The sequence below is a fragment of the Nicotiana sylvestris genome, chromosome 9, assembly GCF_000393655.2.
Source record: "Nicotiana sylvestris chromosome 9, ASM39365v2, whole genome shotgun sequence".
Classification (NCBI taxonomy): domain Eukaryota; kingdom Viridiplantae; phylum Streptophyta; class Magnoliopsida; order Solanales; family Solanaceae; genus Nicotiana; species Nicotiana sylvestris.
The window spans coordinates 187,418,374-187,433,657 of record NC_091065.1 but is presented as its reverse complement, the minus strand read 5'-3'; the positions used below and the strand labels follow the sequence as shown (position 1 = coordinate 187,433,657).

Here is a 15,284-nt window from a genome sequence, read left to right as displayed (position 1 = left end):
TAGGAGTGTTTATGTGAAGAGATAGTAAAGGTTAATATGATCAATTTCATTATTAATTAATGTTAAAAGATGAATTTCTTAATCTGTGTGAAAACAGCTAAAAAAAATCACTTATTTTAGACCGGAGGCAGTAATACATAGCAATATGAACCCATAAATTTAAAAATATAATGAGTTTAATGTTAAAAACCTTAAAAGTTGAATCTACAAAACTTAAATCCTAGATTCGCTTCGGTATAAAGATGATGTTTCTGATAGACCCCCAGCTAAAGAAACACTACAAACCAAAAAAAATAGAAATTAACGATGGAAAAATTGTCTCTAAACAACAATAACCTGTCGTTAATCCTATTTAGCGACGAATTATCAGAACATCCTGGTAGCTACAGGCTATTTCGACAAATTAGCAAATAGTTCATAGCTAATTATTATTTTATTTTTTTGGAAAGGACAAAGATGTTCAAAGAAGTTAGCTTAAAAAAGTTAATGAAACAATAAAGTGAGTAGTTGTCAATTTCACAAATAAATCTAAATCTAAACTACAGTACACATTTTAAAATAATGTTCTTCCTTTTGTCCTTCTACATGGTTTTGTATTTATAGCAAGCTGTACATAGGCTAAAAACTTACCAATGGCTCAACATGAAACTTCTTCATCTTCTTGGTTCATTTTTCTTTCTCTTCTTGCAATCAAATTAGTGTCTTTTTCTGAAGTTTCTTCTTTAAATCTTGATGAAAATGACTACATCTCGGCCGTCGGCGACCCGGGGATGAGAAGGGATGGGCTAAGAGTTGCAATAGAAGCATGGAATCAATGCAATGAAGTTGGAGAAGAAGTAGCTAAAATGGGCAGTCCAAGAGCTGCTGATTGTTTTGATGTCTATAAAGCTTCTCCTCAATCACAAGGTCAGTTGACGTCCAGTGACGGATTCAGAATTTAAATTTAACATTCAAGATCGTGAGTTGTTTGAAAATATGAATTCAACACTTGGGGGCCGTTTGACCATACACAATTTTTTACTTTTTTCGAAATAAGTCTTGAAGATGAATTTCATAATTTTTCGAAAATTTAAAAAACTCCAAAAAGACTGTTTTTCAAAATTTTCACTTCAAATCAATCACAAAATTGAAAAACAGCCAAAATTGTACTCATGTCCAAACACAACTCTAACTTTCAAATACCATTTTCACTTTAAAAAAGATTTCACTTTTTTTCCGGAATTTTACAATTCTTGTGTCCAAACGCCCACTTAATCTTTATACTACTTTTCTTGCTTTTTCACACATATATTTAAGGTTCGTTTGTTACAAAGCGAGATATCCATGGACTAACAATCCCATGAATTATAATTCTGGGGTCGTTAAACCCCCATCCAATTTGAGATAGTTAATACTACCATTTTGGTATAAAATTTATACTGATATTAGCTAATACCAGTAACCAAAGTTGGGATAAATACATTCTCAAATTTTATCCCGAGATTATAATCTTACTTTGGTAACCAAACGACCCCTTATAGTCTATGCTAATAATAGGTTAAATTGAACCGACTCCTAAATACTCTAGATCCGCCTTCGAGTTGAATTCCATATTTCAATCAATTAGTTTTTGTCATGTGATCAGGAGCTCACGGGTTCGAGCCGCAAAATCAGCCTCTTATAGAAATGTAAAGTAAGACTGCATACAATAGACCCTTGTGGTCCGGCACCTCCTAGAACCTCGCGTATCGCGGGAGCTTAGTGCACCGGGCTGCCCTTTTTTAATCATTTAGGTTGTCTTGAGATTTAATGGCTATGTTTTACAGGGGCAAATAATTGTTCACTTTGCAATGCAATACCATACATGTTGGTACATAAAGTGACAGAGGAAGAAAACAAGTTAGGGATAGGGAAACCTTTTCTTGGACTTGAGACAAATGCAATTCTTGATATTGACAACTATGCAGCACAAAAAGAACTCTATTTGGGATCAAAATGTCAAGTTGAAGACAAGCCAAAACCATGGCAATTTTGGATGATCATGCTTAAGAATGGAAATATGGATACTTATGCTGCGAAATGTCCGAAAAATGGTCACAAAATAGGTCCATATGGTCCTGATAATAGATTTCCATGTTTTGGCAAAGGATGTATGAATCAACCATTGATTTTTCACAACTACACAACATTACAAGGTCATAATAGGACTACACTTAGAGGAAGTTTTTATGGAACATGGGATTTGGATAGTAGATTGAGTAAAACAAGAGAAGAGAATATTTCTTTCTATTCTGTTAAATGGCAGAAAGAATTAGGAAAAGATAGTTGGATTTTTCACCATGTGTTGAGGACATCAACAAAGTATCCTTGGCTTATGCTTTACTTAAGATCAGATGCTACATTTGGTTTTTCTGGTGGATATCATTATCCAACTAGGGGCATGTCAAAAATTGTGAGTACACACTTTAATTTTCTTAATATTTTCTTCGTATGTGGTAAAGTTGTTGCCATGTGACCAGGAGGTCATGGGTTCAAGCCGTAGAAACAACCTCTTGCAGAAATACAATGTAAGACTGCGTACAATAGACCTTGTGGTCTGACTCTTTACCGGACCCCGCTCATAGCGGGAGCTTAGTGCACCGGACTGCCCTTTTCTTTTTCTTCATATGTGGGGAAAAGGTCACAAATACATCTTTATTGTATGAAATATCTTGATTTTAACCTACTCTATATGCTATTAGGTTATTCATACCCTTGTCGTTAGTAAATCATTTTGTATATGTCCTTGAATTTAATGTAGCTCCAACTTGAATAGCCAAAAGTAGAGGCATAGATTTGCACTTCTTTCTCGAAGTATTTTGTCAAGTGGAATCCATCCGGTCTATATTGGAGCTCCGTTAAAGTTCGAGGCAAAAACGATATGATTTACTAATGATAAGAGCATGAATGACCAAAAAGTATAACAAAAGACAAAATTAAGATATTTCTTATAGTTGATGTATGCTTATAGTCTACTATACGAAATATCATAATTTTAACCTTCGTTATATGCTTTTAGACCATTCATACCCTTGACATTAGTAAATCATTTCGTATTTGTCCTCGACCCTAACGGAGCTCCAACCTGAAGTGTAAAGGAGGATAAATTTTACATTATAGCCAAAAGTAGAGGAATAACTTTGCAAAACCGTTCAGTCCACGTTGGAACTCCATTAAACTTTGAGGCAAATACGGCATGATTTACTAATGATAAGAGCATGAACGATCGCAAAGTATAACAAATGGTAAAATTAAGATATTTCGTATAGCTGATGTGTAAATTTAGATCTTTTCCCTTATTTTAAGGACTCACCCTTATGATTCTTTGATATTATAAATATTTTTTGTGAATTGTAGATACCAGAATCACCAAATTTTAAGGTGAGATTCACATTGAATGTGATAAGAGGAGGAGGTCCAAGCAGCCAATTTTACTTAATGGACATGGGGAGTTGTTGGAAGAACAATGGAAAGCCATGTGATGGCAATGTAACATCCGACGTAACGCGATATAGCGAGATGATCCTGAATCCAGAAACACCATCTTGGTGCAAACCAGATAGCCCAAAATTATGTCCACCATATCACATTTTCCCTAATGGAACAAGAATTCATCGAAACGATACGACTCGTTTTCCCTATGAGGCTTATCATATGTATTGTGCACCTGGAAATGGTGAACATATTGAACAGCCTAGTGTTCATTGTGATCCTTATAGTAATCCTCAGCCTCAGGAAATTTTGCAGATTTTGCCACATCCTGTTTGGGGAGATTATGGTTATCCTACTAGGAAAGGAGATGGTTGGATTGGAGATCCAAGAACATGGGAACTTGATGTTGGGAGGTTGTCACATTCACTTTATTTTTACCAGGTTCGGATCAATTATTCTCTTTTCTTGGATTTAAGAACGAGTTTAACTTCTTTGCACTAACGATACTAAAAAAATATTTACACAATCAGGTTTTTTATAAGGTAATTATGAGTAAATCTCTTTGATCAACATTAATTGGTAACATAGTAAAAATAGTAATTTATCTACTATCACATGTTTCACTATACTATCAGTGTAAAAAATCTTTACTATGTCATTATACTCTAACCATGATTTGGAAAACTTGTCCCTCTTGGATAAAGTTAAATTATGAAAGTAGAGTTGTTTACTACTTCTTCCGTCCTAATTTATGTGACGGTGTTTGAATTTCGAGAATCAAACGAGTTATTCTTTGACCGTTATTTTTATATATTTTTTAAATATTTTAAATTATTAATTATTGTAACTTATAGTACTTTTAATATAGTTTTCAAATGTGTAAATTTTATTTTGAAATACGTGATCAAAATTAAAAAAATTGAATTTCGAAAAAGAAGTGTTATATAAATTGGGAATGATGGAGTAAAATTCAAGATTACTTAGAAAAGGTATGATAATTAATGATGGAACATGTTTTGTTTTAGGATCCAGGAACTAAACCAGCAAGGAGGAAATGGAGTTCAATTGATTTGGGAACTGAAATTTATAAAGATCCAAATCAAGTGGCAGAGTGGACTGTTACTGATTTTGACATTCTTGTACCTAAGAAAAAGTTGTGATAATGTGAAAAATGGGCAGCTAGGTGTCGGTGCACTAAGCTCCCACTATAGGCGAGATTCGTGGAAGAGCCAGGCCACGTTGGATTTAATATACGTAGCCTTACTTTACAAGCTGTTTTTACGGTTTGAACTCATAATCTCCCGATCAAATGTCATCAACTTTTACCGTGCGCCAATATTGGAAAAATATTTTTTTTTCTCCTTATTCCTTGTACAAATTTGGGAAAATCCAATGTGATCTGAAGAAAGACCACAAGTTTTCCCCAAGGGATGTATTTTTTCTTTTTGTTTTTTCTGTTTTCCAAATTGTGTACTTGAAATAGAGAAATGGAAAGAAGCTTCTCACTGATTTTCTTTCTTGGAAATTTGTTATTTGAATTTCTGATATGAGCAATTTTAGCTTTGGCTTAAAGTGGAAGTGGTTGAACCAAACCTTCTAACAACTAACTGGTTGTCACAATGGTGAATCTGGAGAGATGTCATCAAATATAAAACAGTCAAACAAATATTAGAAACAAATCAACTACTATCCACCAATCATACACAGCAGTTTCGAGTTCGAGCCCCTAAAATAGATAACTCTTAGGGTGTGTTTGGTATGAAGGAAAACATTTTCCGGAAAATATTTTCCAATTTTTCCATGTTTGGTTGGCTTAAATGTTTTGGAAAACATTTTCCTTGTGAACTCATTTTCCTCCAATTGGAGAAAAATGTTTTCCTTATCAAGAGAAGCGAAAATATTTTCCAAAACTCCTTCTCAACCTTCCCCACCCTCACCATTCCACCCCACCCCCTCTCCAAAAAAAGTTTTTTTTTCTTTCCGAATTTCAGTTTTTTCGTTTTGCTGTCCCCCCAGCCCTCCCCCTCCTCCCGATTTTTTTTAAAATATATTTTTCAGTTTTAATTTTATTATTTATCGGTTTTAAGGCTCAAAATTTTACAAGTTCCAAAATTATGAGTTCGAAGGTTTATCTGTTTGGAAGTTTACGGGTTTGGAAATTATAAAGTTTACGGGTTCGAAATTCCGCGGTTTTGAAAGTTTAACGGTTCGAAAGTTTATGAAATTTGTGGGTTCGGAAGGTTGTTGGTTTGAAAGTTTATGGCTTCATGTTTATTATATCTAAATTATTTATGAATACTCTTGAGAAGTCATTTTTCTTAATTTGCGTACCAAATACCGGAAAATGAATAAGATTACTACTTGTTTTCCAAGAAAACATTTTAAAACATTTTTCGTTATACCAAACACACCCTTAATGGGGAGTGTTTCCTCCTTTATAATGGATCTTAATGAGAAAGAAGTTAAAACCAACTTGTTTGGCAAATCTTTGCAAGTGGAAAGCATAGATGAATATTTTTGGGATTTTTATATAAACAGTCGGCCGAATTTATATTTTTACTTTTCCTAGCCAGTATACATAAATTATATACTGATTTTAAATGTTAAACACAAGGTATACAACTGACAAATGCTGGAAATTATATGGTGGCTATTGAGGAGTTTGACGACAAAGGGAAGTTCATCATAAAAAAAGCCTACCAGTTCTTTATCCCCCAGTTCCAGAAGGTATCTTGGCGAGGTTTGGTGCTGAACAAACACATCCTACCTAGACACCATTTTATCCTTTGGCTAACTGTCCATAAAAAGGCTATCAACAGTTGACAGATTGATGAAATGGGGTATACGAGTTCCACAAGAATGTGTCTTGGGTAATTCTAATGAAGTGGAAACACTAGCTCATCCCTTCTTTGCCTGCCCCTACTCTAGCTCAATATGGAGCACACTACTGCGTTGGATAGGAGAACAGAGGCAAGTCAAAAGCTGGGAGGAGGAAGTTATCTGGACAACAAAGAAAACCAGCAGCAAGAGACCAAGAGCAGGCATCATTGGGTTCCTGTTTGTAGCAATGGTTTATCATATATGGTCAGAAAGAAATGGGAGAAGGTTCAGACAACAAAAAAAGGGTGCAAAGAAGCTGATTCGAGAAATCATACAACAATTGCACATATATGGCCAAAAATTTTGTAGATAGAAGAGTCAATTAGATTGTTTGAATAGTTATCCTACATAGATTCGAGTTGTTATACTGGCGTATAGTTTTAGTGATCTAAAATTAGTTCAATAGTTGTCATAGTCCCGATTCACTTGAGAATTGACTCATGAGATAAACTGAGTCATATGTACATATTTGATACTTGGTTAAATGAAAATTCTTTTTAACCAAAAAAAAAAAAGAAAACAAGGTATACATGAATTATACACAACTTTTGATTTCTGAGAAACAAGCAAAATTTGACTCATTTCCTTTGCCAAGTTGAACTAGCTCAATAAGAGAATTTTAGCAAAAGGTATAGACAAAAGTGGAACTTTATGCTACAACCTCCAATTCCATATTGTGTCCAAAATAATACCCTGATGCATTGTTGCTGTTCTATTTCTGGGGATATAGTTTTTTTGATATCTTGAAATAGAACTATCATGCAGAAAACAATATCAATTGTTGAAAGAAATAACTTGTGACAGTAATTTACAACAATTTACGGTCTCAACAGGAAGAACTTGTATGTTCAGCTTTCGCGAATCAAATTAGTTGGCTCGCTCAAAACATACTTGGGCAAATCGTACTTGGCGCCTGTAATAGAACAATAGATGATATAGTGAGATTACAGAGAAAGGAAGTTAAAAGTGTTTGGCAAAGAGTATTACTACGAACCTCTCTCATCATAGCATACTGTTAAATCGGGGGCTTGCACAATTACACCAGCACTGTCGACAATTGCTTGTGCAAGGCTTATATCCGACTCTGCTGCAGCTCGGAGTGCATCCCAGATCTCTGAAGAGGGTAAAACAATGTTTTAAGTCTTTTACGAAATTTTCATCTTCTATGCTGTTTAATGAATTGATCTACCTTCTACGTACAAATAGGTATGATCATTAGCGGTAGCAGTTCAATTACCTCTCCAACACGACAATCAACATTGTTATTTTAATCTCAAAAGCTCTAGCTATCCTCAAGGTGAAACAGCACAAATACATTGCGCGTCCCATTGTGTATTATATATCCGAGTTTTTTTTTTTGGTTTCTCACCCGGTATCTGGTACCCGCATTGGGGTCCGACTAAATCCGGATTCGCAATGGGAAGTCCCACATTGGGGGGTAAAGCGCTTCCTAACAAAAGTGACTCCATAGCCAAGGCTCGAACCCGAGACATCTGGTTAAGGATGAAGGAGTTTACTAATTACTGGAGTTTAGATTGTTAAGATAAAAGGTCAAAGAATTTATAGCTACTCAAACGTTAAGTGTACAGCACTATATTATCAATGAAGATCCTTTTGATTTGTACTAAACCACTTCCTACTTGCCATGTAGGATTAATGCAATTCGACCCAAATATCGATACATATTGTCAAACATTTTTTTATTTCTTTAAAAAGAAATTGCCAAATATCATGACTTATACATTCCAGATTCTACAGTTGACTTACCAATAAAAGCGAAAGGACCAACTCCACAGTTATGTTGTGCAAAATTTAGAAGTATATTTCAATTTGTAAAGTTGTTGAATCAGACCATGCACTTCTGTCTCTACTTAGCCAGTTATTCAGAAATCCTAAAACTAGCAATAAGCATACAGTAAAACTTGCCAAACTACATGGAGATTACCTTTTCGACCCCCATAATGTGGTGCTGTGTCCCAGAATTCGTCACGCATCCGTACAAGCTGATCCCTCGTAATAGATTCTGAATGCTTCCAAGGCTTTGGTTTTCGTATCTGCTTAGCTGCTTCTGCAATCAAGAAGCAAGGTCAGATGTTCGTGAAGTTCAAGAGTACTGTTAAAGCAAATATTTCACATAAGAAGTTAAAAAGATATGGTCATGATCTATCGATTTTAGATACTCAACAAACTGAATCATGAACTACCACTGCCGGAAATTGTGTGCCCTTACCTAATGTTCTGAAAGTAAATACTGTAAAAGAATAATGAACTAATAATTCCAGTCTTAATGACCTCCTCTGTCAGTTTATTTGAGCAAAGAACGGCTAGTCCCTATTTGACAAAGCGACTTATATACCTGGAGGAGATCATCCGTTCTGGAGTTAAAAAGCAACTCTATTATGATGACTTTTTCAAATAGTCATTTTGAAGGGGAGCCTTGAAGCAACGGTAAAGTTGTCTCCATATAACCTGTAGGAACCGTGGAAATAGCTACTAATGCTGCATTAGGGCAGACTATCTACGTCACATCCCTTGGGGTGCGGCCTTTTCTCAGACCATGCGTGAACGCGGGATGCTTTGTGCACCTAGCTGCCCTTTTTTCATATAGTAATTTCAATTTAATATGCATATTACTTAGGAATCAACGGACAATAGCAGGCAGCACGACGTCATGGGAAAGCATAATTGCCGATATGAAGTGTCAATCCACTCAGGAGCATCTCTTTTCGGGACGCACCCCATGTATTCTATAGTTCTTGTAATTATAAAACCCCCTTTTTGTTGTATGATGGGTTCCAGATTCTTATGCTACCTGTTAATCACTCAAAAATTTAATATATTTTGGAAGCATAATTTGGGTATAACTTCTGCCCAACATTTTCTCATTGTTTAATCCGCACTTATAACTAGTTAAGCAGGCAATATTCCTCCTTTAACACTAGAATCTTCACTTTAGAAATAGAAATTTGGATTATCGCTTTTGCCTTTAAATAAGCCGATTATGTAAAGAACAAATACAAACTACAAGTTTTGTGATAACAGGAGAGTATGACGGGTATAATATGGATAAGAGACATTGATCTAAACATTAATCTTCCTAGGAATATAACCTTTAATAGAAACAACAATAACGACCCAGTAAAACCCCACAAGTGGGGTCTGGGGATAACCATTGATAGAATGCCACGGTAAAAGATCCAATACTAGATACCACTAATAAGAACAAAATTAACGAATTTTCTAAACAACATAATTAAATTACTATCAGCAAATAAATAAACACTGACAAGACAATCACACTCACTTCGCCCCACATGTGACATACAGTAGAGATGTATTACATATGGTCGATAAAGTATCATATTTTTAAGGGAAAGCAAAAGATCAGGGTAATTGAAGGTTGTTAAGTTCATTCACGCAGAGGAAAATAATCTGACGTCATTAGAAAGTGAAGTGTGAAGATCGTTACTATAAGAAATGTGAAGAAATGGACCTTGCGCCGAACTCAACCTCAAAAGCTAGCTAATGAGGGGAGGATCATCCAAGACCATATAAGGAGATCACAGCCATTTCCTTAATAATGTGGAGCTTAACACTACCCACACGCCCAGGACTGGACAATTGGAGCGTGGATAAGAAACAGAACAACATGGACTTATGGGCTTGGCTCTAATACCATGTGAAGAAATGGACCTTGGGTCTAAGTCATCCTCAAACACTAGCTCATGGGTTGGGGTTGGGGTTGGGGTTGGGGGGGGGGTATTGCCAAGATCATATAAATAAACCACAACCCCATTCCAGCAACCAATGTGCGACCTAACCAAGAAACAGAAGACTCATCATAACACTAACATCAGAAAACCATTTTTGATAACAACCGGGCTTGTTTTGAAGGACAAAGGGAGCACATTTTTAGAATTGGAAACAAATGTATTCACAACTTGTTTTATTGGTGTAAAAGTAGTGTATCAACAGAACATCAAAAGTTCTTAGAGTTTCTGGATTTACTAGGAAGCTTATAGGATATCGCTGTTTTGGGGTGTTTTCTGTAACTTTTTGTACCATCTTGGTACCTTATGAATAAAACTTTTACCTTATCAAAAAAAAAAAAAAAAAAAATGATAACAACAAAACATATAGCATACCAAGAACTTCTACTAAAAAAGACAAGTAACCAAAGGAACAACTATTATTCATAACGAAAAGAAACAGAGACATTGTATAAGTCCATAACCGAAAGGTTAATGCAGAAAGTTTAAAAAATTATAGGTTGACAAAGCAAGGGAAGCAAGATGTGCTAAACAGTTTCACAAATTACGTATTGGCAAATGGATGTCTGACTGGAAACGAGATGACAATCAGACCACCCTAATCAGGGCAAACTAGTACAATATGAATTCATACACTCAACTTGCTCAGATGCATTTCTCTTGGACTCTGATTAAGAAAACTAAAGCTTATGTCGTCAAACGTAGGTAAAACAGTATCCACACTGAACTTACAATGAACTCTAATCAACCTAAGAATCTCCCCTTTGATGGGCTAAGCTAACAACCTGAATTCTACCTTACTAAAAGCCTACTACTTGAATCCTAACTCGGAAAAAGCCTAACAACTTAAATCAATTCTCATGGACTAGTATCTCGACTGCATTCACAACCAAATGCTAGATTTTAATATTTTCCCTCAAATAACTTAACAAATTTATTTCAGTCCTTCCCTTCTACTCCTCCATCTATAGCTTCTCCATCAGAACCAAAATATGATGCTACAAAACACATTACGGATCAAAATGTGCGCCAGTCTGAACTCAGGAAAAGGTAACTTTCATTTCCCACAATGGGTTCTCCAACTTAAACTTTATTGTCATATTTTTAGTCAATACAGATGATTCATAGAGCTGACTTCAACTAGTTTCGAGTTGAGGCATAACTAATATATCAATTCTTTAGTTAAATAAGCAACCAACCATCATCTCTACAACCACAACCTTAACCATCAGCATAAAACACTCACATTATTTACTACAACAACAACAACAACATGCCCAGCATTATCCCACACCATGGGGTCTGGAGAGGGTTGTGTGTACCCAGACCTTACCCTACCTTGTGAGGATAGAGAGACTGTTTCCAATAGACCCTCGGCTCAGGAAAGCATAAGCACCACATTAATGAAAATATAGACAAGGGACAGTACCAAAAAGTCATGTAAAAGCAGAATAAAAACAATAAGACAGTAAGGTGATCAACAATAAAAGAAATCAATAGTTAGCTTACATCTAATTCATCAAAAGACTATTTCTCAAACATCACATACCTAAGCACGAATAAAAGTCATACAAACAACATCAGCCACGTGCCCCATGCTACTCAGGTTAGCTAAGTTAGTGATGCCTTCGGCAACTGGACTTTTGTCATCTATGGTGCAGCATTCGTGTTGTTTCACCTAGCAACACGATGCTTGTCTTGCTCTCTCACAATTACAACAACTACTACTACTAGGCCTTAATCCCGAATTAGTTGGGCTCAGCTATACGAATCCTCTATATCCATCGCGTACCATTTGAACCTAATTCATAATTTGTATTTAACTTGTGCTTTAACAAGAAAACAGTTAAAAGATCTTTCTTTTAATGATGGTGGTGTCCAAGCCCGCTTGAGCACACCTATACTATCTATTCCACCTATAACCTACTACCTCCCACCAGCACAGGTACAGGGTAGCTCTTCCCACCAAGAGGCTTAGACAGACAGTAACAAGTCACTTAATAATAATTAAAAGATCTTGGGAGGGAAATTCCCAAAAATGAGCAAAAACAATAAAAGCAACCAACTTTAAAACAAATGCAAATCCATTAACTAACAGAACTGTGAACTAACATAAAAACCAACACCATATATCTAAATAACAAATTGGGTATAACTAAAATTTGGCAAAAATAACTAATTTCACCAACAATACTAACAAGAAAGCAAAAACAGTACCATTTTCTTTGGATCCAGCACAACCCATTTCAAGAATCACTCAGAAACTAGTTTTCAAGAAAAATTAAAGAGGGAAATGAACTATTTACATAAATTTCTGTTGTGGGAAAGTTTATATTAAATGTATAAAGAGAGAAAACAAATGGGATTTTGAGTTGGTTTCTGATTCTTTTGAGCGTGACAGCTATATACATATATAGTATCTACTTTATTTGCAGAAGTTTTTTACTAGATATTTAGTGAAAATACAACCTTCAATTTTGTAGAGAGTAGAAGGAAACAAATGATTCCAACTCAAAATATAGCGACGACACCTGGGATTTATTTGAGGGGTAGTTTCTAAAGAAGGTTCTTTTCTTTCCTCTTTTTAACTAGATTCGTTTGGTTGTTTTCACTGGATAATTGGTACCATACATCGGGGTGGGAAACCAAAAAATCAAGCTTGAGCACTACCATATTATGTGGCGCAGTGAATAACATTGTTCTTCCTCCTTTAATCAGAGGTCTCAGGTTCGAGTCCTGAGTATAAAATTTTTTTTGGTAGGGAGCACTTCCCCCGAATGAGGCCCTACGCGGCTCTAATTCGGATATAGTCGGACTCCAATACGGATAGTGGAAACCAAAAAAAAAAGATAAGTAATCCTAGTAAAATTGTACTGCATAAAATAATACTTCATCCGTCTCAATTTATATAAGGTTAATTGATTAGGCATGAATTTTTAAGATTTATAATTTGTGGTCTAAAATAAGTCTTAGATATTTATGTAATTAAAAATTATCCCATTAAAAATAAAAATATGAATTTTAAAGTTAAATTGTCATTAAATATAAAAAAGTCTCTGACCGAAGAAAGAGTATCACGTAAATTGAGAAAAATAAAATATAATCCCTCCGGTCTATTTTAATTGAATTTTTTTTTTTGTGATCCGCACTATTTGATTTTTTCAGATATCAAGAAGTAATTCTTTTTTTCAAAGTTAAGTTTCCCTTGGAGCATAGTTTGGGTAACCCGAAATCCGAATTTTTTGGATTTTGGTTTGAATTTTCGGATTATGGATTCAATTTTTAAAAATTTTGGATTTCGCATCGGATATGGATTTGGTACTTTGGAATTTTTGGATATCCGAAAATCCAAAATTCTTATACTTTATATTTAGTCAATTATCCATATGTCAACAATAATAATTTCAATACCCTATACTCATTAGATATCATTTCATATATTCAATATTAATTACTAAGTTACTGTGAGAATATTTTCTATTTGGACATGGTTTTACAATTTCTACTTCTTTTTGGCCGTATTAATGTCTCTATTGTATTTTTTTAATAATAATTTCATTACTCAAATACTTCATTTGGATGATTGCGGTGAGAATAGGGAATTTTTTAGGCAATTTAACATGAGTACTTCAATAGGATATTCATTTTTGCAAAAAGAATAGACATCTCAACTTATAAGGTCCAAACCGATAAATCCGAAACTGAACTTAAAAAATCCGATCCAATCCTATCTTATTTGGATTGGATTTGGATTGTCATTTCTTCAATCCGAAAATCGAAAATTCAAATCGAAATTTTTACGTGCAATCCGAACACCCACCCCTAGAAAAGAGTCTAGGAGTATTTGTTATATTTCTAATGAATAAATTAAGGTTAGTATAATCAATTTCATTGTTAATTAATGTTAAAAGTGGATTCCTTAATATGTTTGCAAGAACCATAATATCAATTAAAGTGAATCGGAAGAGGGAGTAATATTTAATTGGTCACATAAGAAAAGTCAACTTTTGTTTTCAACTTATTATGGATGGTGATAAGAGCTTATTATCTTATCCAAACAAATCTAATGAAAAATCAGAGTTTAATACTCTTATCATATATTTGCATTATATAGAGGATGCATAGGTAGGTCTGTAATAGGTAGTAGGCCAAGGTTGATAGATTGTGGTTGTGCTTAACATGTGGTAGGTACAAGTCATGTCTTAATCTGTGAGAGAGTAATATTAAAAATAAAAATAAAAAGATATTTTATTTCATATAAAATAATATTACTTAAATTCAAGTATGAGTTATATAGATCACTAATAAAACATTTGGTTTTGCATATCAGTTTAATATCGAAAATCAAACTTTTGCATAACATTTTGGATATTATCTTATATATTTGTATGAAAATTTAAACTGGACTCAAACAAGGCATAAATAATGTAACTTTTTTATAATATGATTGATCTTTTTCATTTTATACAAATATCTCAAGAACTACGCATTAACATTTAATAACGACGATGTAAAATCTTAAGGAAGATTATTGGTGATGGACTTAGAGATGTGGTAGACGTATGTGCATGGATTGCAAGGTTATACCAAGCGAGAATCTCACGACCCAGCATAGATTATTAGTGATGGACTTAGAGATTATGAGGAAGAGGAAAAAGAGGGTCGTGTATGGTTAACCCAAGATCAGGTGGGGGTGCTTTAACTAGTGACAAAGTGGAGGAGTTGGGGAAACGTTGTTGGCTATGGGATCATGGAGGAGCATTGGGGACGCGAGCTGTATGTGGACCACGACAGCGGAGTATATTAGAGTAGCTGCGAGAGAAGTGTTAAGGATCTCGAAGGGTTTCTCTGGCGGCCACAAAGGTGACTGGTGGTGGAGTGAGGAGGTACAAGAGAAAGTGGAAGCCAAGCAAACGTCGTACTTGACGCTTATAGAGAGTATGGATGAGGAGGCGAAGAGGATGAACATGGAGAAGTATAGGAGGGCTAAGAAAGAGGCGAAGTTAGCAGTTGTTGCGGCTAAGACTGTGGCGTTTGGGCGTTTCTATGAAGAGCTTGGGGCCAAAGACAGGGACAAGAAGCTATACAGGCTAGCCAAGGTGAGAGAGAGGAAGGCCCGTGATCTGGATCAAGTTAAGTGTATCAAACATGAGGAAGGTAGAGTTTTGATGGAAGAAGCTCAGA

General features: G+C 35.0%; 2 protein-coding genes across 2 annotated transcripts; one reads left to right on the top strand and one right to left on the bottom strand.

Moving 5' to 3' along the window:
- Window positions 1-592: 592 nt before the first annotated feature.
- Window positions 593-4,959, top strand: LOC104233692 (uncharacterized). Its single transcript, XM_009787126.2, has 4 exons — window positions 593-906; window positions 1,806-2,431; window positions 3,376-3,891; window positions 4,476-4,959. The coding sequence occupies exons 1-4, from the start codon at window positions 633-635 to the stop codon at window positions 4,608-4,610; spliced, it is 1,551 nt and encodes a 516-aa protein (XP_009785428.1). The 5' UTR covers window positions 593-632; the 3' UTR covers window positions 4,611-4,959.
- A 2,019-nt stretch (window positions 4,960-6,978) lies between these two features.
- LOC104228220 (uncharacterized) lies at window positions 6,979-12,733 on the bottom strand. Its single transcript, XM_009780648.2, has 4 exons — window positions 12,318-12,733; window positions 8,276-8,398; window positions 7,325-7,444; window positions 6,979-7,243 (listed from the first exon to the last, which is right to left on the bottom strand). Exons 1-4 carry the CDS (start codon window positions 12,343-12,345, stop codon window positions 7,179-7,181), a joined length of 336 nt encoding a protein of 111 aa, XP_009778950.1. The 5' UTR covers window positions 12,346-12,733; the 3' UTR covers window positions 6,979-7,178.
- Window positions 12,734-15,284: the final 2,551 nt, after the last annotated feature.

What these genes read in the sequence shown, in the direction of transcription:
- LOC104233692 (XM_009787126.2), top strand. Translation starts at nt 633, where the DNA reads ATGGCTCAACATGAAACTTCTTCATCTTCTTGGTTCATTTTTCTTTCT. An exon ending in AGCTTCTCCTCAATCACAAG is followed by an intron (nt 907 to 1,805) that starts GTCAGTTGACGT and finishes TATGTTTTACAG; the next exon opens with GGGCAAATAATTGTTCACTT. An exon ending in ATTCACTTTATTTTTACCAG is followed by an intron (nt 3,892 to 4,475) that starts GTTCGGATCAAT and finishes GTTTTGTTTTAG; the next exon opens with GATCCAGGAACTAAACCAGC.
- LOC104228220 (XM_009780648.2), bottom strand. Translation starts at nt 12,345, where the DNA reads ATGGGTTGTGCTGGATCCAAAGAAAATG. An exon ending in ACATTATGGGGGTCGAAAAG is followed by an intron (nt 7,445 to 8,275) that starts GTAATCTCCATG and finishes TACCCTCTTCAG; the next exon opens with AGATCTGGGATGCACTCCGA. An exon ending in AGTATGCTATGATGAGAGAG is followed by an intron (nt 7,244 to 7,324) that starts GTTCGTAGTAAT and finishes GTTCTATTACAG; the next exon opens with GCGCCAAGTACGATTTGCCC.